Source organism: Ursus americanus, chromosome 3, assembly GCF_024610735.1.
Source record: "Ursus americanus isolate L20-20 chromosome 3, mUrsAme1.1.p, whole genome shotgun sequence".
In the NCBI taxonomy this organism is placed as follows: Eukaryota; Metazoa; Chordata; class Mammalia; order Carnivora; family Ursidae; genus Ursus; species Ursus americanus.
In genome coordinates, this window is record NC_142129.1 from 13,724,622 (window position 1) to 13,750,115 (window position 25,494).

The 25,494-nt window shown below is 45.6% G+C and overlaps 1 protein-coding gene across 3 annotated transcripts in view; it reads left to right on the forward strand.

The window, feature by feature from the left end:
* DENND2A (DENN domain containing 2A) overlaps positions 1–25,494 on the forward strand; it is a 100,650-nt gene that overhangs the window by 47,059 nt on the left and 28,097 nt on the right. For 2 of the 3 annotated variants that reach the window (XM_045792509.2, XM_087860788.1), the window contains exons 6-12: positions 8,641–8,841; positions 13,570–13,663; positions 14,418–14,468; positions 15,566–15,753; positions 21,456–21,565; positions 22,493–22,562; positions 23,697–23,774. In XM_045792509.2, the coding sequence (XP_045648465.2) occupies positions 8,641–8,841; positions 13,570–13,663; positions 14,418–14,468; positions 15,566–15,753; positions 21,456–21,565; positions 22,493–22,562; positions 23,697–23,774 (792 nt within the window). The remainder of the gene's footprint in view (positions 1–8,640; positions 8,842–13,569; positions 13,664–14,417; positions 14,469–15,565; positions 15,754–21,455; positions 21,566–22,492; positions 22,563–23,696; positions 23,775–25,494) is intronic. The other variant, XM_045792510.2, reaches the window with a different exon arrangement.

Sequence of the window (25,494 nt, forward strand, 5' to 3'; positions counted from 1 at the left end):
GACACCAGAATTTGAATTTTATATAATTTTCACATCATGAAGTATTACTTATTTTCTAATCATTTAAAAATGTTTTAAAGATTTTGTTTATTTGTTTGAGAGAGAGAGAGAGAGGAAGAGAGAGAGAGAGAGACTATGAGCGCAGCGGGGAGGGAGGGTGGAGGATAGAGGGAGAGGGACAAGCAGACTCCCTGCTGAGCAGGAGCTGGACACAGGGCCCAATCCCAGGACCCTGAGATCATGACCTGAGCTGAAGACAGACGCTTAACCAACTGAGCCACCCAGGTGCCCCTCCAACTTTTTAAAAAAGTAAAAACTATTCTTAGGCCATGGCCTGTATAGAAACTGATGGTGGGCCAGATATGGCTCACAGGTTGTATTTTGCCCACCCCTGTACTAGGTCATTTCTACATCTACCCTTGGTTCTTGCCTTTCTCTTCTCATCCTTAAAGGCCCAGATCAATCATGCTTCCTTCAGGAAGCTTGTAGGCCATTCCAGCCCCTGGAACTTCCTCCCCTCTTACTCTGTGGGCTAAAGTGTTCATTTTGTACCAAATTGTGTATACCACCTTGTGATAGCTCTTACTTTGATGATTTGAAATCTGGTTTAAGTCGTGTAATGTATCTTAAAAACATCTCCCCAGCTACATTATGAATTCCTTAAGTTCCTCAGTAATATGTTTCTTTGTGTCCCCTATAAATAGTTGTTATACAATGTATAGTTGTTCAAGAAATTAAGTAAAGGAAGGCCAAATCCAGGCTGCAAGTATCAGTTTAAATCCCCTTGCAAGGATCTATTTCCAGCCCAAGAAAAGAAGGCATGTTCCTCTCTGGGCCCCAGGCGAGGACAGCATTTGCTGGCGAGTGGGGGGTCTGCACGGGAGGCATGCCTTTTGTGCTCAGTGGTCACACAGGAAGTCTTTCTGGCACCAGTCTTCCTGAAGAGAGTTGAAGGTAGAATCCATCACGAAGGGTGGATCTCACCTAACCAAACCAATTCCTGTCATTCTTGCCGAAGGCAGTTAGCTGCGAGTTTGCTCCTCCTGTAGGAGTCTGTTCTCGAGAATCATCCAGCACAGCAGATCATTAGCAGGCAGTTCCTGCTTGCCTCTAAAATGTGTTTTCATTGGCTATCAATGCCTTCAACATTCAGGAAATCCTTCATTTCCCATAGTGGATAAGCTTGGCTTAACAGAAGGAAGGCGGTCACAACTCGGTCTGCCCCTTCGCGTCCCACCTGGCTCTCCCCTGCTCTCCTCTTTGTGTGGTGAAGGCAGTGCTCGCCTCTGAGGAGCAATGAGCAACATCTGCCCACAGCGGCTGTGCAGTCCAAGCCAGATGCTCCTCCCTAATGCCAGAGAATAAGGGCTGAACAGCCCTTTGCTTCCCCTTCCTGCCAGGCTAGAGCAAACCCTGGTCCTCTGTCACCAGAACAGCTGAACACAGTAGGTGATCGTGTCAACAAGAGCTTGAGGGCCAGATGCAGCAGTCCTGCAGAGGGACCATGTGGTTGCCCGGGGTGCATGTCGGATGGTCCCCAATACATGCAGGCTGCTTTCAGCTCTTTGCAAGTCGTCAGCAGGACTCGGTGTCCACGCTCATTCCTCTGCTCTCCCACATCTGGGTGTCTGGTTGGTGCCCCGTTCTGGGGGATAGCTGCTGACTTCACCACTTCCTCCGTTTAGCTCATCAAATATTCATGGCGTGTCTGCCGCATCTGGGCTGCATCTGGTACCTTAGAACTTGTGGAAGCAGTCCCTCCGTGGCAGCTTCCTCTATCAGCCCCTGAAAGATCCTATGACATCTTTTGGGATTTTTGTTTAATAAGATCATGCCCAGTCCCAGTACAGAGGTCAGGGTCAGCAGGATGGACAGAAAGGAGCAGTTGTGCAGTTGGGGGTGGATGCTAGTGCTTATCAACGCACAGCACAAGCTCCCGAGAAGGGGCTATTTTCTGTTCTTGCTGTGTGTTACCCGCCATTCCCACACCTAGAATAGCACAGTGAATGTGGTAGGAACTAATTTTTGTAATTAGGGAAATCTAGGCTAACACAAGACACGCTTTTTTTTTTTTTTAAGTAGGTTCCACTCCCAGAGTGGAGCTCAACGTGGGGCTTGAACTCATAATACTGAGTTCAAGACTTGAACTGAGATCAAGAGTTGGACACTTAACTGACTGAGCCACCCAGGCACCCCAAGGCGTTTTTTTTTTTTCTTATGTACTGACATGTAAGACGTTAGGGAACAAAATGTATCACTAACTAGCATTCTCTGGTTGCCTGGAGAGCCTACCCACCATGTCCCACCAAAAAATCGTACATCACTTAGCCATAGCTACAGAGTGGCAGTATCTGGTCAAACGTGCGAGTTCCAGAGTCTGACTGCCTGCATTCAAAACTTGCCTAGACCACTTTCTAGCTGTGTGACTTTGGCCAAATGATCTCATCTACACATGTCAGCTTTGTCATTGATAAATAGGAACAATTATACTACTCTCCTCTTAGGGGTCTTAAGAAGATTAATCAAATTCATACTTGGAAGGGTGTCTGAATGGCTCAGTCGGGTAAGCATCTGCCTTTGGCTCAGGTCATGATCCCAGGGTCCTGGAATTGAGCCCCGCATCCTGGAATTGAGCTCCATGCTGAGCAGGGAGCCTGCTTCTCCCTTTGTTGCTCCCCCTGCTTGTGCTTTCTCTCTCTGTCTGACAAATAAATAAAATCTTAAAAAAAAATTCAGGGACACCTGGGTGGCTCATTCAGTTAAGCGGCTACCTTCGGCCGGGTCATGAACCCAGGGTCCTGGGATCAAGTCTTGCGTCCAGCTCCTTGCTCAGCAGGGAGTCTGCTTATCCCTCTGCCTGCTCTGTCTGCCGCTCCCCCTGCTTGTGCTCTCTTTCTCTGACAAATAACTAATAAAATCTTTAAAAAAAAAATTCATACTTGTAAACCACTTAGTCTAGTGCCTACAACATAAGTACTATCTATGTGCATTTAGTAAATATAGAGAATTAGGCTTTTCAATATGTGTTCTTTTTAAAAATAACTTATTTCATCTCATCAGAACATTCTCATCACAGAAGTTTTTTTAGGGGCACCTGGGTGGCTCAGTCAGTTAAGTGTCTGCCTTCGGCTCGGGTCATGATCCCAGAGTCCCAGGATCGAACCCCATGTCCGACTCTCTGCTCAGTGAGGAGTCTGCGTTTCCCTTTGACAGCCCCCCTCTTGTGCTCACTCTCTCTGTCTCAAATAAATAAAATCTTTTAAAAAAAAATTTTTTTTAATACTGAAAAGTGTAATGAAGAATATAAAACTCATCCAAAATTGGGGATTTTTATTTTTTCTATAATGAATTGTTAATGTGCACATGTATGTGTATGTATGTGTGTGTATGTACATTAAAAAGACTTGGTATGATGTGTATATACTTTTGCTCGTCTTTTATATTTATCCTGAGTATTTCCCCACATCATTAATTTCTTTCTAAAAACAATTTTTATTGCCTGCATGGTATTCCATTGTTTAAATGTAATGTCTTTCTTTACATTAGTATAATGTCCCAATTGTTAAAATGTGCATGTATGCCTTCCTATGTATTTCTCTGTGTGTATATGGAAATATGTGTACCTATGGGCATATATGAACAGATCTGTATGCTTGTGAGAATGACACCTAAGTCCTTGGAGGAGACCTCTATAAAAGAGAGTAGGAATGAGGTTGAGAGAGGTAAGGAAGAGATGAGATATTTTGTGTCAAGGACTGTCTTAGTCTCCTTACATCACTGTCTCCTGAGGCAGTAAGGGAAGCACAATGGAGGACAGGAAGGAGTTAAGCCATCAGCCACCATTCTCAGATGAGAAGGGTAAGTGAACCCTGGCTCAAGTCCAGCTCAGCTCTCTCTAGGGAGGCATGCAGTTTCCCTCTCCTCCCCACCAGGAAGCCCCCTGGCCAGGGCCCATCACACTTGATTCCCCGAAATAACTCATGAAGTTTCAACAGAGAGTTCTTGTCTGCTTTTCTTTCTTGAACACCACAGATCTTTTGCTGGGCCCATCATGAATCCAATATTTATAAGATTAGGGAGACTCTCTGTGCCTCTGCAGCAGAGTTAGGCCCCTTCCTAGAGATTGTTCCATGGACACACAATGGGAATGGGCTTATCATCAGAGCGTGTTGATATGAGACTTTCTGATCAAAAGCTGAAATCTTCTCTGGGCCACAGACTGACATAATCATCCCTAGGGTCCTACAGTATCTTTCCTTTTAATACTATAGTTCAGATTTGGCAAACTACTGCTGGGTGACTGGTTTTGTAAATAAAGTTTTTCTGGAACATGGCCACGTTCATTCACATACATACTGTGTATGGCTGCCTTTGCACTGCAATGGCGGAGTTGAGTAGTTGTGACAGAGCCTAAAATATTTACTGTCTGGCCTTTAAGAAAAAGCTCGCTGCCCCCTGCTCAGTCTAAGAGTCACACCCTCACTTTCAAAGAACTTCCACAGACAATTCTGTGTCCTCCTTGCTGTATGATCTCTTCCATCTGTTTCACTGCACTCACTCTGAGCCATGAGCACTCTCTCTGGTCTCATTTACTCTTCATCACTTCTATGCCTCTTCTCGGATTGTGCTGTCTACTTGAGAACGCTCTACCCCAGAGCCCAGTAGGTCCTCTGTTATCAGTTAAGTAGCAGCTGAAATTCCACCCCCTCGTGAAAGCTCCCTGGACATTTGAGGGCTGATTCTGGGTGCTCTGGGGGGCTCACCAGGGCCCCATTCTCCGGCAGTGTCACCACAGAGGGATGCAGCCCACACAACCCCAGCCCCCCCCCCAGGTCTCTGGACACCCTTTATTTTTTTATTTTATTTTATTTATTTATTTGTCAGAGAGAGAGAGTGTGCGCGTGCACAAGCAGGGGGAGCATAGGCAGAGAGAGAAGCAGGCTCCCTTGTGAGCAGGGAGTCCGATGTGGAACTCAATCCCAGGACCCTGGGATCATGACCTGAGCTGAAGGCAGCCGCTTAACCAACTGAGCCACCCAGGCATCTGGACATCCTTTAGAGAGCTGTGTGCCATGTTTTGATATCTTTCTGTTTTCTTTATTCTCAGAGCTTTTCATAGGTCAGATCTTTGAACAAACACTCTCACAACCTAAAAGTCTAATGAAAACAGATACCTGCTTTTTCCCAACAGTTTGATAGGTGATTCTAATGCAGTGAAAGAATTGGGGCTGTTTCCTTGGATTTCACTGCAGATGGAATTTGGTCTCTAAGAAAGCTTATCATTCTTCCTTCTTTTTGTGCTGGTTTAATTATTAAGATGCCCATAGTGAGCAAAGCATAGTGGCTTTTTCTACTCCGGGCTTGTGGTGCTAAGCAATTGATTGCTCCCTGTGGACTCACGATACAAACATCAGAGCAGGCCGCTTAGGAAGACTAGGAGTCTTTATTCCCAGAAACCTTTAAAAAGAAAACGTTCTGGACTTACTGTTATATACTATTTGGAACTATACAAGAATTGAGAAATCAGTGGAACAGAATAAGACTATTCTATAAGAGTTTAAGATATAATAAATGTAGGGGCGCCTGGGTGGCACAGCGGTTAAGCGTCTGCCTTCGGCTCAGGGCGTGATCCCGGCGTTGTGGGATCGAGCCCCACATCAGGCTCCTCCGCTATGAGCCTGCTTCTTCCTCTCCCACTCCCCCTGCTGTGTTCCCTCTCTTGCTGGCTGTCTCTATCTCTGTCGAATAAATAAATAAAATCTTAAAAAAAAAAGATATAATAAATATGGCCTTGTAAACATAGCAAAAGGAAGGCTCATTTATTAAATAGGGATAACTTAGCTTGGGGAAAAAATCAGTTTAGACTAACATACAATAAAATAAATTACTGATGGATTAATGAATAAAATAGGTTCAAAATAAACTAAGAAAATCCCAAAGAAACTGGAATTAACTATGTATTAAACCTCTAAAAAGAAATAGATTTTCCAGGCTAAGGAGATAAGATTAAATCAGTTGCACAGGAAAAGATGAACAGGTTTTCATAGATAAAAATTTCGTGTGACCCCCCCCCACCAAAAAAAAAAACCATGGGAAAAACACACTTTTAGCAAAACCGACAAATAATTCATATCCATTCTGTATAAAGAGCCCATCCAAGTTAATAAGAAAAACACTGGGTTCCCAAAAGATAAATAGGCAAAGAACATAAAAAATATACTAAAGAAAAAGGCTGTTAGCATACTAAAGTATGAAAAAATGTCCATGTCATACAAGAAAAACTTATGTTGAATGCCTGCTGTGTTTCAGGTATTTTGCTAGGTGCTTTATATAACTTTTCCCCATCTAATTCATGAATTCATTTTTAAAAAGACACTTTGCAGTTATAATTATAGAATCATACAACGTGTATCCTGGAAGTAACTTTAGGAAACAGGTAGTCCAAGTTGTTTTTAAATTTTATGTTACTAATATTTCTTATTTCCATGTTAACATATTCATATGGTTCAAAATTTAAGGAGTATGAAAGGTTAACAGTGAAAAATCTTTCTCTCACCTCTTCATTCCTCTCGCCCAGCGCAACCACTGTTAGTTTCTTATGTACCCTTCAGAATATTCCATGCATACACCAGCAGAATAGCTCCTTAAAACACACACAGATATCAGCATGTTATACCAACTGTTTTACTCCTTGCTTTTAATGCTTAACAATATGCATCTGAGAGCACCTTCTACATCAGTACATTAAGATTTTTTTTACACCTGCGTTATATTCCGCTGTGTAGATGGACCATAATTTATTTGACCAGCCTCTGCTGATAGACATTTAGGTTGTTTCCAGGATTTTGTGTTTACAAACCATTTCACAGTATATAGTTTGCACAATATAGCTTGCCTCATGCTGTGTAATTTTGCACAAGTATATATCAGTAGGGCCCATTCCTACAGGTGGAATTGCTGGGTGAAAGGGTGTATGCATTTGTAAGATTGTTGACACTGCTCGATTGCCCTCCATAGAACTGTAGCAATTTCTAGTCCCGCCAACATTGTGTGAAAGTGTGAAAGGGACTATTACCCTCACTTTCACTAATCTAGTGAGTTAATAAATTTATCTTTACTAATCTTTTTTTTTTTTTTTTTTAAAGATTTTATTTATTTTATGTGACAGAGAGACAGCCAGCGAGAGAGAGAACACAGCAGGGGGAGTGGGAGAGGAAGAAGCAGGCCCTCAGCGGAGGAGCCCGACGTGGGACTCGATCCCGGCACGCCGGGATCACGCCCTGAGCCGAAGGCAGACGCTTTAACGACTGCGCTACCCAGGCGCCCCAATCTTTACTAATCTTTGAGTAAAAAATGTGTCTTTGATGGAGTTTTAGTTTTCTCTTATGAGTGAAGCTGAGAATCTTTTTCTGTATCTAAGCATCATTGTATTTTTTTTTTCTGTAAATTTTCCATTCCTATTTTTTTGCCTGTTTGTCTTTTCATTAATTTGTAGTATATATTAGAAAAATACGTTCTATAAGTTGCAGGGTTTTGGGGGTCCTTTTCTGTTCTTTTTTTTTTCTTTTCTTTTTTTTTTTTTTTACCAGTTTTCTGTTTGCCTTTGACCTTAAAGTGGCTCATTTTTAGAAATAAAACACTGAGACTTAGGTATTGAAACTCCTTGTACAAGAGGTACTCAGCTTATCAGCAGCAGGGTCAAAGCTGGGCTTAGGTCTTCTCCCTCCCAATACAGTGGGTCTTGGTTCTCAGGATGACTGATTTGTACAGATAAGGGATTGTGCCAGTAAATTCCCACTTGTCTAAAAAGAGAAACTAGGGGCGCCTGGGTGGCTGAGTTGTTAAGCATCTATCTGCCTTTGGCTCAGGGAAGGGTCCTGGGATCGAGCCCTGCATTGGGCTCCTTGCTCAGCGGGAAGCCTGCTTCTTCTTCTTCCACTCCCCCTCTTTGTGTTCCCTCTCTCGCTAGTTGTTTCTCTGTCAAATAAATAAATAAAATCTTTAAAAAAAATAAAAAATAGGGGCGCCTGGGTGGCACAGCAGTTAAGCGTCTGCCTTCGGCTCAGGGCGTGATCCCGGCGTTGTGGGATCGAGCCCCACATCAGGCTCTTCTGCTAGGAGCCTGCTTCTTCCTCTCCCACTCCCCCTGCTTGTGTTCCCTCTCTCGCTGGCTGTCTCTATCTCTGTCGAATAAAATAAAATCTTTAAAAAATAATAATAATAAATAAAAAAAATAAAAAATAAAAAGAGAAACTGGATTGGGGGTGCCTGGGTGGCTCAGTCAGTTAAGCGTCTGCTTTTTGCTTGGGTCATGACCCCAGAGTCCTGGGATCAAGCCCCAAGTCAGGAATCCCTGCTCAGCAGGGAGTCTGCTTCTCTCTCTTCCTCTGCCCCTCCAGCCTGCTCATGCTCTCTTAATCACTCTGTCTCTCTCAAATAAATAAATAAAATTTTTATAAAGAGAGAGAGAGAGACAGGATTGGATCTGCATCCTTTATCAGAAACAAACTCAGCATACCCTGGGAAGAGAGACCAGCTTTCTGTCTCGATCTCGTGGTCTGTATCACTGGCACCCCCAGCTATCTCCCAGTTAGGGCCTCTGTATTTACTCTTCTTTTCTTTTCTCCTTTCCCCTCCCAGCAGTCATTGGCCAAACCTGCTTTTTTCCGGCAAAATTCAGAGAGGAGGAACTTCAAACTGCTGGATACCAGGAAGCTGAGTCGGGATGGATATGGGTCCCCTTCCAAAATCAGCCCCCCCTCCACCCCCAGCAGCCCTGATGACACTTTCTTTAATCTTGGAGACCCGCAGAATGGCAGGAAGAAGAGAAAGATACCCAAGGTAAGGCTTGCAACAAACTTCATGTGCAGATATGCACTCCCCCTTCCCTGCAAAGGAAGGCTACAGAGGACTCTGGACAGAGAACGGAACACTGGGCCCTCTTCTACCTGCTTCATCACAGGCCAGGTAGACACTGTGAGCCAGCAGGCTGGGCTGTCTTGTCTGGGCCTTTGTCATAATAAGTCCTGTGGTCCTGTAGCCATTCCTCTCCCAGCCTAACCTATACTTGTGATCCCAGACCATGTTTCCAGTGCCTGGTCTCAAAAGGCCACTTCCTCCTCCTTCATGGCCTCAAAAAGTAGAGCTCCATTCATCACGCTCTGACTCACACTTTGGTCAACAGCTGCTGCAGGGGTGGTACCATGTGGAGCCTGTGCTCTGAGGCGGCACTTGTCAAAAATACATCTTTCCCAGCTCTTTTCAGCCCCAAAGGTAAAACATGCCCAGGGGCAGATGTGCATCCTAATGCGTCTGCTACTGATTCAGTTCCCTCTTGCTCTGTTCCAGCCCTGCTGTGCTCGTCCCTCTTCAGTGGCCACTTTGGTACCAACTTCCTACAGGAACTTTTAGAACAGGGATTCTTCATTTCAGAGATCATGGATGGTTGGTTGGATGGATGGATGGATGGATGGGATTTAGGGGTCACGAAACCCAGAAAATTGTGTAAGACTTTTTGTGGAGAGTTTTGGGGGATGAAGGCAAGAGGGGAAGATTATCGGTAGGTTTCATCAGATTTCTCAAAGTGATGCATTGACCTGAAAGTCATGGGACATTTACAAGCTGGTTCCTCCTAACAGTTTGGTGAGTCAGTATTTTGAACCATAATTTCACCCCTCCCATACCCGTTCCCAACTTTCTCATTCAAATGAAGTTAAGTCACCTTGCCCATCTGAGTGCATTCTGAAGAGTAAGGGCTGCTAGGGTCAGGTGGTTGAGAAAAGAGCTTTACCCTGCAGCTTGGTCGGAGGGAGGCTGTCTTTGGAACAGGAGAGAAGACATCTTCCTTTGTTTTGCTGATGAAGGGCAGACAGAGGGGCCAGGGTAGGAGCCATGGCTCCTCCCCCTTCACGCTCTCCAGGTTTGGCCTTGTCCTGCCCGGGGCCCAGGGTGTGGAGCAGGTTGCATATTGATCATCTGATGTTTGCTTGATGTTTGCTGAATGGGCTCCACTAGCACATGGACCCCAGTCTCTTTCAGCACAGATTCATTCCCATGCCTCCCATCGACTGCCCTCCAAAGTCACTGTCTGGCTGTCATGGTAGCTGCTCCAGGGGTCCCCAAAGTGTGGCATCTCTAGCCACTCCCTTAACTCCCCTTTTGCTTCTTCTAGCACCATTCATACGTATCTGTAATGTCAAAATGCTACAACTGTGGGACTCCTGGGTGGCTCAGTCGTTAAGCGTCTGCCTTAGGCTCAGGTCATGATCCCAGCATTCTGGGATCCAGCCCCGCATCAGGCTCCCTGCTCAGCAGGAAGCCTGCCTCTCCCTCTCCCACTCCCCCTGCTTGTGTTCCCTCTCTCGCAGCCTCTCTCTCTGTCAAATAAATAAATAAAATCTTAAAAAAAAAATCCTACAATTGTGGAATAATTAAAAGTGGCTATTAACATCTATACTGCCAGCCTCACCATCATTTTAGCAAATTAAACAGGGATAATCAAGTGAATTAGCTGTTGGGTTAAAAGAGCTTTACCACAATTCTTAAGTTTAAGTACGTGATTCATTTTTTTTTTAAGATTTTATTTATTTGTTTGTTTGAGAGAGAGAGCGTGTGAGCACAAGCACATGGGAGGAGGGGCAGAGGGAGAGGGAGAATCTCAAGCAGACTCCCTGCTTAGTGTGAGCCCAAGGTGGGGCTGGATCCCACGACCCTGAGATCATGACCTGAGCCGAAACCAAGAATCAACACTTAGGGACACCTGGGTGGCTCAGTCGGTTAAGCATCAGCCTTCAGCTCAGGTCGTGATCCCAGGGTCCTGGGATCAAGTCCCACATAGGGCTCCTTGCTCATTGGGGAGTCTGTTTTTCCCTCTGCCTCTGCCCCTCCCCCTGCTTGTGCCCTCTCTCTCTCTCTGTCAAAATAAATAAAATCTTAAAAAAAAAAAAAAAGAATCAACACTTAGCCGACTGAGCCATCCAGGCACCCCCTAGTACAGAACACTTTTAAAACAATAAAACTTAACTCCTGTTAAAGTACAATTATGTGAGAGCATGTTTAAAGTTTTTCTCTTGGGGGAAATTTTTTTAAATAAAAAGGAACAAAGATTTATTGACTGGAGTATATATGGCTTCCACTTATTCCTGACCTGATTTAAAGTGAAAAGAACTTTCTCTGTCACGTCATTTATACTACTCACATAGCACTCATGAATTGTCTTGTATGATAGCTGTGAATGCATCTTGGTCCTGGCTATTAGCTTGTAAACTCCCTGAGAACGGATGCCATGTTCCATATATCTTTTTACCCCTCACAGCTTCTAGCAAACCCCTTATACATAGAAGATGCTTAGTATTCATTCCTCCAACAAATTCACAATTAACAAATATTTGTTGAGTACCTACCAGGTGCCAGGCACTGTTCCAGCCCATACAGGTACTCTTATAGCAGCAAACAAAAGTGACGGAGATCCCCACCTCCATGGAGCTTACATTCTAGTGTTCACTGTACTTTAATAAGTGGAAGGATGTTAACTATATTGTAGCTGTCTTCTTTCTAGTTAATTTTAGATATTGGCTGAGAGGAGGTTGAACAAGTTTAACCCCCCCCAAAAAAACCCCACAATTTGACCTAACAACTCATTTGTTTATTTATATATTTTTTAATTATGGTAAATATATATAACATAAAAATTACCATTTTAACCATTTTTAAGTATACAGTTTAGTAGCATTAAGTACGTTTATGCTGTTACACAACCACCACCAGCATCCATCTACAGAACTTTTCATCTCCCCAAACGGAAACCCTGCACCCGTTAAGCCCTAACTCCCCCCATTCCGCCCTCCCCCCAGCCTCTGGCAACTGCCATTCTACTTTCTGTCTCTATGAATTTGCCCACTCCAGGTACCTCATATAAATGGAATCATCCACTATTTGTCCTTTTGTGACTGACTTATTTCTCTTAGCAGAACATCCTCAAGTTTCATTTACATTGGAGCATGTGTCCAAATTCCCTTCCTTTTGAAGGCTACAGAATAGAATATTCCACTGTCTGTCCGTACCACATTGGGTTTAGCCATTCATCCCTTGGTCGACATTTGGATGCTTTCACTTCCTGGCTGTTGTGAATAATACTAGCATTTCATTTATGCATTGTCTTCCTCCGTGGGAAATGGGGTTGGTGTTAACTATTTCAATGGTTAGGACGTGTGTAAAAAGAGGAGAGAGCCAGCTCGGGGCTATGAGCTCTCAAGGAAATGGCTGGTTCGTAAGAACAAATACAAATAACTGCCACACGGGAGGGATTCCGTGGTGAAGGCAGAGACCTCGTTCAGATTCAAGGCAAAGCCAGCACAGGGTTGGGGACGAGGAGTTCACAAAGAGAGCTGGCAAGGCCAGGGCTGGGCCACCTGTCAGGACCCAGAGTGTGTGGGTGTCCATGGATATGGCAGGGCAGTGCCTTAGCCTGCAGAGCCGAAGGGCCGGAGCCCAGGCCCACCACAGGGAGACCTGGGGGATGAGCCACCTTCCTCCACTGGCCGTCCGGCGCTCTGGCTTGTGAAGAGGAGCTGGTGAGCTCCTTCAGGGAGTGGGACAGAGAAGCAGAGGGCAGAGACGGGGATTGGCAACAGCCCATCACCCAGTTTACTATAGCACATTCTCTCTCCAGTTCTTCCAAAGCAAAAAAGAAAGCGGCTTTCAAACACAGCTTCCCTGTAAAATCACCCGTTGAGGGGCACCTGGCTGGCTCACTCCGAGGAGCATGTAGCTTTTGATCTCAGGGTCCTGGTTTCGAGCCTCAGCTGGAGCCCAGGCGGTGCTGGAAAGCCTGGAGGGAAGTGCCCCAGGGCTTCCGTGGCCAGATGCGTCTGCTAGTCAGCCTGGAAAATATGCTGCTGAGTAGTGCTGCTTGCTGAGCAGTAGGAGAGAGCATGAAGGGCCTCAGTGTGGAGGAGCGCTCCCCTGCAAGAAGGGGGGTGTGCTGGGTCTGCTGGGTGCAGGGCACCACCATGCAGCCCCAAGCTAGAACTCGAAATCCACGGTAATCCCTGCCCCCTTTGCCGCCCAATGTGGCTCAGGCCACCTCTGGCACGGTTCCTACAAAAGGGGCCCTGCCTGGGAGGCTTTTTATTTTTGCTGTCTCTTCCTTTTCTTGGTTTTTTTTTTGTTTGTTTTTGTTTTTTGTGTTTTTTTGGCGGGGGACGGGGGGGTGCTGCAAAGTCTGCTCCCAAACCACAGTAACATCGTGGCATCAAAGGGGGAGCAGCCATCACAATTAGCCAATGAAATTGTCTCCCTGTGTCTCAGCTGCATGCATTATATATTTAGACATCACCCGTTCATACATCACTGGGGCTGGCGGCCTCCTTTAGTGTTCTCGAAAGTCATGTTCCTGTCTGGTAGAAAAGAGTAGTTGAAAGATGCCAGTGGACCAGTGGGAAATGGCCCCTCCCTCCTCCTTTCCCCAGCCTTCCATGGTCCCAGAAGAGAATGGGCAGCAAAGGAGTCCCAGCTGCACATGGAGAGGAAGCTGCTAACACTGGCTTTTCTTCTCCCGGTGTCTGGCAGCTGGTGTTGCGAATCAATGCCATTTATGAGGCCCGAAGAGGAAAGAAACGTGTGAAGAGGCTGTCCCAGTCCACGGAGAGCAACTCGGGAAAAGGTAGGAACCCCGCCACCGTCCCAACTCCCCCAACAATGTGAAAACAGATTCTTCTTAAAAGAGGCTCCCTGTTGGGGCGCCTGGGTGGCACAGCGGTTAAGCGTCTGCCTTCGGCTCAGGGCGTGATCCCGGCGTTCTGGGATCGAGCCCCACATCAGGCTCCTCCGCTGGGAGCCTGCTTCTTCCTCTCCCACTCCCCCTGCTTGTGTTCCCTCTCTCGCTGGCTGTCTCTATCTCTGTCGAATAAATAAATAAAATCTTTAAAAAAAAAAAAAAAAAAGAGGCTCCCTGTTGTTTGGGGTTGGCTCACCAAAGAGGAGAACAAGTTGGTGCTTTCTAAGTATCTCCTGTTGTCCTTGGGACAGCGAAGAGCCAGGAGTGAGCTCAGCCTGGTGGTATGTCCTCTGGTCCTGTTTCACTATCCATCTGTCAAGCCAGCCCAGCGCTGCAAGCTCTGGCTCACCCTGGCAGCAGCCTTCTTTGCTTAGCATGCATAAAAGGAGGCCAGTATCTGCTATATTATTGGGTATAAGTACCGTCTGAACTGGAGCCACATTAATTTGGAAATACATTTAGTTGGACGAAGACCTAGTTTGCCTATTACATTTAAATCGACAGAAAAGAGTCCCTCTGAAGTAGAAATCTTGGATTTGTGTCCCTTCATACAGAAAGTTTCCTTATTAGAAAAACTCACATGTGCAACTTTCTTCTTATTGCCATTTTTTGTTTGTTGTTTGTTTGTTTTTCTGTATAGTGACGGATGAGAACAGTGAGTCTGACAGTGACACGGAGGAGAAGCTGAAAGGTGAGAAGACCAGTTGCCGTACAGGTCACAGGCAGGGGGCTGGGGAGCTACCGAGATGGCCCTTCCTGCTTAATGTGAGCGACGGGACAGAGCATCCTTGCACGAGGGCAAGGCGTGCACATCTGAGGGGACGGGGTGCACGGGGGGCCTGTTCGGTCACTGAGCCTGTGGCTGCCGAGATGCAGGGTGGCTACGACTACAGTGGCCCCGTTCCCGTGCCTTTCTGTTACAGGTGTTTTCTAGCCTGTAAGCTATAGCGCTGCCGGCCTGGGGTTCCAGACATCTGGGCTCTTGTCCCACTCTTGTGAAAATTGCTAAAAGAACAGGAGGAAATCACTTCAGATCTCAGGGCCTCTAGTTCCTAATCTGTCAAAGGAAGTCACTGAAATAATTGGTCTCTGTGGATCTAAATTTGGTGACCTTGGTCTAGGCTTTCGTGAGTTTTCCACAATTTCTCAGACCCCAGGGGGAAGCCCAAGAAAGCCATAGTCCAGGGCTGCTGGGTGAGGTGATGGGGACGCGTCTGGTTAGCCGCCCTGCCTCGTTCATCTCTCAACACCCAGCTGCTCCCTGGCCCACCTCTAGAATGAAGGAAGCCCATTTCCATCACCGAGAACGGCGGCAGGAGGGAAGGCAGCCTGAGTTAGTCATGGCTCTGCCCGGTCTGTCACGCAGATGATGACAAAGTTCCCCGCTCCCAAAGCTCTGTGGTCTGGATTTTGTCAGATCCCACAAACTGAAAGATGAAGGAAGTGAGTGAGGGGAGGAGTCAGTGTCCCCACCCCATCTGACAGAGGGACACAAGGATGACTCAGGCCGCTGCCCCAAGTCCACACAGCCAAACCATGGCAGAGCAGAGCCCCACGTTCCAGGCTTCTGCACCCCCATTAGCCTGGTGGCCCGTCCAGTGTTGCTCCTCCCCTTTGGCAAGGACCCCAAACAAAGAGTTTTGTGTTCCTTTGTTAAATATGGGAACACTTTTGTAGGATCGGAAGGGGGTCCTCTGAGCTAGGAACCACACAAGCTGTCTTGGCTCTGTGCAGTTCCATGTCAGAAAGAGAGTCACGCCCAGGCGCTCACTCTCCCTCTCTCCCCAGCTCACAGCCAGCGCCTGGTCAATGTGAAATCACGCCTGAAGCACGCTCCCAGATACCCATCCCTTGACCGGGAGCTCATGGAGTACCAGCAGAGGCAGCTGTTCGAGTACTTCGTGGTCGTGTCCCTGCACAAGAAGCAGGCCGGGGCTGCGTATGTGCCAGAACTCACCCAGCAGTTCCCTCTCAAGGTACAGGGCCGGCCAGGCCTCGGCAGCCTGTGGGGGTGGGAGGACTGTAGCACTCGTGCCCACATCTTGTTGGGACTCATGGTTTCCAGGAGGTGTGGGAGTCTGAGGAATGCTCAGTGTCTAGAATCTTGGACTGTGAGACCCCATTAGGGTATAGCAAATGAAAAAAAGCTGCCACTGGAGAGTTTGGGAGGTCGCAGGAGGTGAGGGATTCGAAGACTCAAAGTACGGACAAAAACACTTACTCACTTCCTGTGGTGACTGTGCTGACAGTGCTGTCCTCCTCATCCTCCCCGTCTCCTTATCCAGCTACATCTCTTCCCAAGCTATTCTACCTAGAAGGTTCTTTCCCAGCAGCCACACAACTCTCCCCAGGGAGGATTGTGTTTGTGCCCATTGCTGAACATCGGTACGTGCACCGTGTACCCCTGGGTGTGTGCACTAGAATCCTATTCTGTTCTAACATGGCTCATGGCTCTGTGGATTTGGCTTTGCCATACATGAAATCTGACACCTAAAATGAAATGGCCCTCAGCAAAGCCGAAAATGGCATGACCAATAATGTATAAATTATTCTTAGGCATTGACATCAGTATTAAAGAGGCTCTGTTCAGTCCAACCAGAATTTACTGAGACCCTGTTACATCCAAGCTGTTCTCTGCTTGGCCCCATCATTACAAAGATGAGCAAAATGTGTTTCCTGTCTTCAAGAAGCTCACACTGACAGGAGGGCAAAAGATAAGCATACAAAGGCTCAGGAGGTAGAATTCAGCAGTTCATACAATGAAGGTGCTCAGGGCCGGGAAGAGGGGAGGGAGTCCTGGTCGCCTCAGGGGCCTCCCTTCGCTGCCACCACCCACGCATAATCCCAGTATCTGTGGAGGCCTAGGTCTCCTCCTATCCTGGACCAGATTCCTTCCGTCCTGCCCATTGTGGTCCAGTGCAGCAATCAAGTCCTGTCCTTGGAATTTGGGATGGAAACTGTAATGAAGTAAGCCATGGGCACCAGCTCATCTGCCTGGCTCTATTCACCTTCCTTTAGCTAACCTCCAGGGATGATCCCTGGAAAACCCCAATGCTATAGGTATGCCCACATTTATTTATTTACTTATTTCTAAAAGATTTTATTTATTTGTTTATTTATTTATTTATTTATTTATTTATTTTTAATTTGAGAGAGAGAAAGAGGGGGGTGCAGAGGGAGAGAGAGAATCTCAAGCAGACTCTGCTGAGAATGGAGCCCGACACAAGGCTCGATCTCACAACCCTGAGATCGTGACCTGAGCTGAAATCAAGAGTCGGACCCTTAACCGACTGAGCCACCCAGGCACCCCATAGGTATGCCCACATTTAGTTGAGGCCCACACGGAGCAAGCACCAAGGCATGAAGGACTGTTTTTATCCTGTTTACTTCCCTCAGGGCCTAGCACAGCGTTGTACACATGGCAATATTTAATCAATGTTTCAGGAACAAAAGGATTAATTCATGAATTAATGAATAAATCACCGTAACTATTGAATGCTTATACTTTCCAACCTGGAGTCCCCAGGCTCTTTGACATCCACATTAAAACTTCTTTTGGGGGGTCGCCTGGGTGGCGCAGCGGTTAAGTGTCTGCCTTCAGCTCAGGGCGTGATCCCGGCGTTACCGGATGGAGCCCCACGTCAGGCTCCTCCGCTATGAGCCTGCTTCTTCCTCTCCCACTCCCCCTGCTTGTGTTTCCTCTCTCGCTGGCTGTCTCTATCTCTGTCGAATAAATGAATAAAATCTTTAAAAAAAAAAAAAAAAAAACTTCTTTTGGGGGCGCCTGGGGGCTTAGTCGTTAAGCATCTGCTTCGGCTCAGGGCGTGATCCTGGCGTTCTGGGATCGAGCCCCACATCAGGCTCTTCTGGGAGTCTGCTTCTTCCTCTCTCACTCTTCCTGCTTGTGTTCCCTCTCTCGCTGGCTGTCTCTCTCTGTGTCAAATAAATAAATAAAATCTTAAAAAAAAAACACTTCTTTTGAGCAGAAACTTGTATAGTCACTGTTGGAAAGGGGACCAATGTATCAAGAAAAAGTCATCTTTAATCCCACTCCACAGAGATCATCGATGTTAGCATTTTATTATGTTTTCTCCCAGACTTTTCTTATGGTGTAATTTTCTGACAAAACTGGTAAAACTTTTGTATCATGTTCTGTAAACATATCATTATTTAGAAACATATTTAATATAAATTCTAAAGCATTGTTTTTTTAATTATATAAAGCTCTATTATGTGATTATTCCCTAATCTGTTTAACCAGTCTCTTTCTGTTGGAAATGTATCTTGTTGCCAGTATTTTTTTAGATATATATTTTGAATGTTATGTGATCATTCTATACATGCCTTTTTTGTAGATCAGGCTATTTTATATCTTCTTGCCTTTGCTCTCTTTGTCTGTCAGAAGGACCTTTCCTTCTTCTTTCTCCTCCTTTCTAACTCTTTCTCATGAGTTCTATCCCCCACTTCTGTAGTCACTTGACCAAGACTTACCCTCCATATTTGTACGCTAGAGATCATGCCTGCCATGTTCCACTAAAATGCTTGGTATCATGTAATCATCTTTATGACAGTTCATGGAGACTGGGAAATTTTCCAGCCATTTATGATTGCTTGTCTTTGTGAAAGACATCTCCATGTCTCATTTCCTGTAAATGAGAGCACATATCTGCCCATATGGGTTGATAACTCCTATGTCGATGATAGCATGTGTAGGCACGTGTGTGAACACACACCTTTGTGTGTATCATGCATGTGATCTGAGGGCGGTGCATCCAAATGGATGGGCATGTCAAAAAGTGCTGGAACTTGCCTCCCTACAAGGCCTACTCTTCAGTTCGCTAATGGTTTCCACTGTGGAGAAATGTCCCTGTTCTTTCCTTTTGTATTCTTTGTAGTTTATGGCCCTTCTGTCTGTGGTGATTAATGACCCCTTCCATCAACTACACCCAGCTGGTATTTGTTTCTCTGTGAGACTCTCTAAGGGTAGTCAAAATTATTGCTCATGCAACAGCCTGAGCTAGTGAATTATCAACTCAAAAACTGCTCCAGGACCAGTTGGAATCTTCTGGGTCATGGATGGAAGAGAGTATCATTATATAGAAAAAAGACAGTGACTACTGATTCTGAAGGAGGAAAACTAAAGGACAATTACTAATTGGCTTTAAGTCTATAAATGGTGGCTGTGTTTCATTCCTTGATAGTTGTCTCAACCATTAATATTAGTAGCAGCTTTAATTATATTTGCTGTCGCCTCAGGGGAAACATACTAGAAGTACGTGTTAAAATTGAAAAAAAAAAAAATCAGCCCAGTGCTCTATTCCTTTGGACACTCTCTTCAGAGACCTCCCCTCTCTGACATTTGGTGTCCTGGGGAAGGCAGATGCTTAACTGACTGAGCCACCCAGGCGCCCCTGTTCTGTTTTTTAACAAGAGGATATTCATCCAGTCCATGATGTCAAATAAATCAGTAGATCCTCCGGGAAGCATTCGACAGTGCTGCTGGTCTGCAGACTTCAGAAGCTGTCTGCAAAGCCAGTTTGAGGGGGAGGTCAATGGCAAGCCCTGAGAGACAAAATAAGAAATTGGTGAAAAGTGTTACAGAAAGAAGTTAGGTTAGACATTACAGTTTTCTAACTTTGGAAATTCAGACTCCACTTCAAATATTTGGTACATCAAATTACTGAAGGTAACTTGAGCATAATTTGTTTTTCTTTAACTCTTTATGAAGAAAAGTTAACAAGTATAAACCGGTCCATAACAACAACAGAAGCCAACAATTCTTCCCAACACTTTATTTATTTATTTATTTTTAAGATTTTATTTATTTATTTATTTGACAGAGAGAGAGACAGGCAGCGAGAGAGGGAACACATGCAGCGGGAGAGGAAGAAGCAGGCTCCCAGCGGAAGAGCCTGATGTGGGACTCGATCCCAGAATGCCGGGATCACGCCCTGAGCCGAAGGCAGATGCTTAACGACTGAGCCACCCAGGCGCCCCTTCCCAACACTTTAGAAGTACAAATTTATAAAAACAAACAAACAAAAAACGCCAATTACTAATTATTCCTTTTTGTTTCCAAACTTGAACCTACAGTGCTTCCTTTTTAACATGGCACAAAGATACATAACATAAAATTCACGCTCCCAACATTTCCAAGTATATGGTACAGTGTTGTCAGCTGCACACACGTTGTTCAGCAGATCCGCAGAACGCGCTGCAACTCACAGACTCCTGTTCATCCACAAAGAAGTAAACACATGGCTTTAAATACAATCTCTAATCAGACTTTCTGAATTTGGTCTGTTTTTTTTTAAAGATTTTATTTATTTATTTGAGAGAGAAAGAACATAAGCACAAGCAGGGGAGGAATAGAGGGAGAAGGAGAAGCAGACTCCCCAGCTGAGCAGGGAGCCCGATGCAGGGCTCGATCCCGGGACTCCGGGACCATGACCTGAGCCAAAGGCAGGTGCTTAACTGACTGAGCTACTCAGGAGCCCCTGTTCTGTTTCTTAACAAGAGGATATTCATCCAGTGTATGATGTCAAATAAATCAGACAGAGAGAGAGACTAAGACTAAAGACGAAGATTCCTAGCTAGAGGGGCACCTGGGTGGCGCAGTCGGTTGAGCGTCTGACTCTTGGTTACAGCTCAGGCCATGATCTCAGGGTCGTGGGATTAAGCCCTGCTTTGGGCTCCACACTCAGCACAGTCTGTTTGTCCCCCTCCCTGTGCTCCTCCCCACTGCTCTCTCTCTCTCTCAAAAAAATAAATAAATAAATAAAAGTAAAAAAACAAAAAAACAAACCACCAAAATTCCTAGCTAGATTCCACACTAGCTGTGTGGCCATGGACAAATCGCTTAACATGTCAAGGCTATTTCCTTATCTCTAAAATAAGACTCTGACACTGTATGATGTCTAGTTTCCTTTCAGTTCTGACATTCAAGGACATTGAAATTACTTGAAGTTTACTGTATAATGTAATTTAACTGGATGTATTCACTGAGAAGTGTTATAAAATGTCTTTGCCTGAATGGAGGAAGAGCAGCTTTCAGGTTGGAAGACCAGATTTGAGGCTCTGCCTTGCAGATTCATGAGTCTCTTATTTGGAGGGGATTGCTTTGACACGTTTTCTTTGTTGATTAACATAGTTAACAGTCCAGGGGCATCTGGGTGGCTCAGTTGATTAAGGGTCTGCCTTTGGCTCCGGTCATGATCCCAGAGTCCTGGGATCCAGTCCCGCATCAGGCTCCCTGTTCATCAGGAAGCCTGCTTCTCCCTCTGCCTCTGCCACTCCCCCTGCTTGTACTCTCTCGCGCTCTTTCTCTCTGAGTGTCAAATAAGTAAATAAAATCTTTTTTAAAAATAATAAAAATAAAATATAGTCCAAAAAATATATAAAAAAATGAAAAAATAAAAGTTATATTCCAGAATGTTAGACATCAAGAATATTTCTCTAAAACACACCGGTTTGTTTTCTCCTGACTTCCCCTGTAAGAATAGAGTTGACAGTGCCCTGGGAAAAAAAGCCCCCAGCAGACTGAGCTGCAGACCCTTCCTGAGGTTGAGGAGGTGGTCTCAGCTGTGTGAAGGTGGAAGATGTGGTCTTGCCAAGCATCTGCCTCTCTCTCCCATGCTGGGGTTTATTCCCCAACCTTCTCTCACCCTTCTCCCTGCAGTTGGAAAGGTCTTTCAAGTTCATGAGAGAGGCTGAGGACCAGCTGAAGGCTATCCCTCAATTCTGTTTCCCTGATGCCAAGGATTGGACTCCTGTCCAGCAATTTACCAGGTATGTGCTGACATCTCCCTTCCCCACCCCAGAGGCTCAGGCAAAAACCAGGGAGGGCGTCAGGACAAACGCCACAATTCGGTCTTACTGCTAGCAATCCTGATGGGCCTCAGGCTAGAGATTGTCCCCACCCATGTTTTAAAACCTCCCTGAAGATAAGAACCACCTTGCTAAATATGCAGATTCCCAGGCCTCCCATTCAGTCTGGGCTTATGTTTGGTTCATAAGCCTCTGTGAAGGGCAAAAGTAATTCTTGGTCTCGGAGAAGCTAGAGGAACATTGTCTGTCTCCCTTCCTTGTCCATGCTCTTTAATAGCAGCCCATCCAGCTGTTAACTCAGATTGTGACAGCTTTATGTTTCTGCTTTAACCGTGTTGTTACATACCGGTATTTTTTTATCAGGTGTTTCAGCAATTGACCAAACTCAGGGGGCTGCATATCCTGTGTTTGAGGCACACTGTGTTCTTTGAAGTTGGCCTAGCAGTCTCTCAGGGGGCTCTGAAGAGACAGTTCTCGGGGAGGGTCGCCCCAGGAGCAGTTTCTAGAGGGACACAGAACTGTTCCCCTGTTCAGCTGCTCCTTCCCTGAGTCACATCCTGAGAGCAGCGGATGCCGTCTCATCCTTGAGCTCACAGAAGGCAGTAGTCACAATAGATGCTCCGTAAGTGACTGCATGTCTGGGGCAACGGGACGGCTCAGGTGATAGAATGCTATGAGGCCTCATCCTCTCAGGATGCAGTGACACTGTAGGTTTCCCTCTCCCTGACACCCCAGAACTACAGGCGCACAGAGTCCCTGCACAGATGGACAGGCAGGACAGGGAGCAGCCCTTTTTGACAGCCCCTTCCAGAATGTCCCGATTGCTCTCGGCCAGGTGTCTTTTGTTTTGTTTTGCTATGTAATTTACTTTTGTTTCCCCAACCGCAGTGAAACCTTCTCATTTGTCTTAACTGGAGAAGATGGGAGCAGACGTTTCGGTTACTGCCGAAGACTGCTGGTTAGTAACACTCTACTGTTGGTCTGCCAGAGCTCTGGGCAGCCCTGGGCAGCACTGGGTCCTGGGGCTTCACCGTGTGCCACAAGAGAAGAGGCAGGGAATGTGACAGGTTCATCAGTGGAGTTAAACGCATGGAAGATTTGGGGGTTCATAGAAATCTTACTGGAAGAAGGGAAAAAGAACTCCGTCTCTTTTAGAAAGAAAATACATCCTCCATTATTTCCCCTGCTAAGTAAAAGACCTTTCTGTCCTTAAGCCAAATGTTCTTTCTAATAAAACTTGCTAAACGGACCCGGAGAGCTTACAGCGCACACATTCATAATGGTTGCTAAGGGCCAAAGAAGGATAGTTCTGTTGTTCATGCTGCAAATCATTCAAGAATGTGTACTTCAGAACAATCACCCTTAGAAGTCAGAATTGTATTCCAGTGAAACGATCATGCTAACCCATTGTAGAGCTTGTCTGTTTGAGACCCATTCTTTTGGAAATCTTTAGTAGGAGCAAATCCTTTTCCACTGAGTGTATGAGTCCTTGAAATAAGCTGATAGAATTTCGAGCCAAGATTAATGCACAACACATAGTAGGTACTCAATAAATATTTGTTGAATTAATTAGTGAATAAAAGCATGGCTAACAGTTTTAAAACAGTTTTAAGTAGGATAATAAGGTTCGGTGATGAAATTAATTTGACGTTTTGAGATTGATTTTCATTTTGGTTGGAAAATTAGCTTAAAATTTAAGGCAGTTTCCAAAAAGGATGTTCAGAAATGATCTCTGATTCGGAATTATCATTATAATAAACAACATTTGGTTTCAAGGTAACTCCTTAAGAGGGACCACAGTGATTTGGGTAAACAAGTTAAGCCTCCTTACTTCATGGTTCCATAGGCCATGTTGAACACCTACTGTGTGCACAACACCCTTCATTTGGTCCCTTCAGGAGAATATAAATATATATACCACACAACCAGAAGTGCTCCCCACCTATAAAATGGGGTATTGGTAACTACTTACCTAATGGGTTTTCAAAGCTGCAGTGGGGAAACATCTGGCACATGTTAGGCACTTTAAAATGTTTGGGTTCTCTACCTTGAGATGGTAGCACTCATGATTTCCTTGTTTCACTCCAAAAAGCCTGGTGGCAAAGGGAAGCGTCTCCCTGAAGTTTACTGCATCGTGAGCCGCCTGGGATGCTTCAGCCTCTTTTCAAAGGTAAGGACTTGGGCCTCAGAGGAGGGAGGAAGGGAAGGCAAGGTAGAACCGGGGAGGACACGGGAAACACCTTGACTCCTGGTACTTTTATAATCGTATTCCAACATGGTTTCCTTCCCACTTCCTCCCCCCATCACCTCCGCTGTTCTCTTATCATTATACCTACAGTGAGAGCCAGTGAAGGTCAGGGCCCACAGAAAGGGGTTGGGGGGAGAGTCAAAGTAATTGCAGAGGATGGAAGGGGCAGATGATCTTCCCAGAATATTCCTTGTGTTTTACTTTCTTCTAAGCATTGTCTTTTGTCCTATTTGCTTTTGCATGACAAAAAGGCCACTTGGATGGATGAACGCATAAGTGTGGTGTGAGATGTTTACTATTGTAGTAGTGCTCTAAATGGATCAAAATCTTAACATAATCTGGTCCTCTTTTTGGGAAGATGAGCCAATGTATCGAGACCCAGGAATTGCCATACTGAATTGGTTCATCCACCTCACTATTCTGGGTGGGTGGAGAGGAGCTAATTACTATTGTGTATGTTGATAATCTCAAAGATTAGGTATAAACCAACATTCATTTCCAACATTTCATACATTAACCAGGCATAAGTATCTAATCCATAAATTGATTTTAAATTCTTCTTGAGCGTGTATTTCAGTCTGAGCTTTCTTTCAGAGAGTTGAAGTGCTGTGTCTGCTGTGCAGCAGCCCTTCTAAAAGCATTGCGAATCTACCTCCTGCCCACTCTCAGAGGAAGCCTGACTTACACTGATCTAGTGTAACCTCTTGCCTTGGTAGAACTTGTACTTGTGTGCAAGTCTGTTAGAAATAAAGAACGGGGGGCGCCTGGGTGGCACAGCGGTTAAGCGTCTGCCTTCGGCTCAGGGCGTGATCCCGGCGTTGTGGGATCGAGCCCCACATCAGGCTCCTCTGCTGTGAGCCTGCTTCTTCCTCTCCCACTCCCCCTGCTTGTGTTCCCTCTCTCACTGGCTGTCTCTATCTCTGTCGAATAAATAAATAAAATCTTTAAAAAAAAAAAAAAGAAATAAAGAACGGTATCGATATATCTGTGTTCCTGCCTCCACTCCACCGAGGTGGTAAGCCTTGCACGTGGAAGCTGGTCTTTTACAGGCTCAAGGACGGTAATGCATTACTGCTCACGCAGGTCTCTCCCGGGGGGTTGTGTAAACGTGGAAATAAGGCTGTGTCACAGCCTTTGCTGTTGGGAGAATGCTTACGGAAGGTAGAAGTGAAACAGCCGAGTTAGCCCAGTGTCCAGTGGTGGCTTTGGAATTCATGTGAGCTCCATTGTCTTGTCATGGATGGGGGATGACAAGCAAGTCCGCGTACTGACACGCTGTGTGATGCGCAGTTCTGTGCTGTCAAGGCATTTTTGTGACTAGGGGATATTGTGGGAGTGTGGTGTGATGACTTGCCAGAGACCAAACAGCACATATGCTGGCTAGAACCAGAAACAGTTTTGGCAAACTGATCTCTAAAACCCGAACTATTTTCAGGGGAGGGACAAGGGTGACTAAAATGACAAACTGTCCTATTGTACAGAGAAAGGAATCAGGGGCTCCTAGCTGACTCAGTCGGTAGAGCATGTGACTCTTGATCTCAGGGTTCTGAGTTCAAGCCCCACATTGAAAAGCAAAAACAAAAAAGGAAGGAAGGGAGGAGGGAAGGGAGGAAGTTGGGAGGCAAGGAAGAAGGGAGGGGAA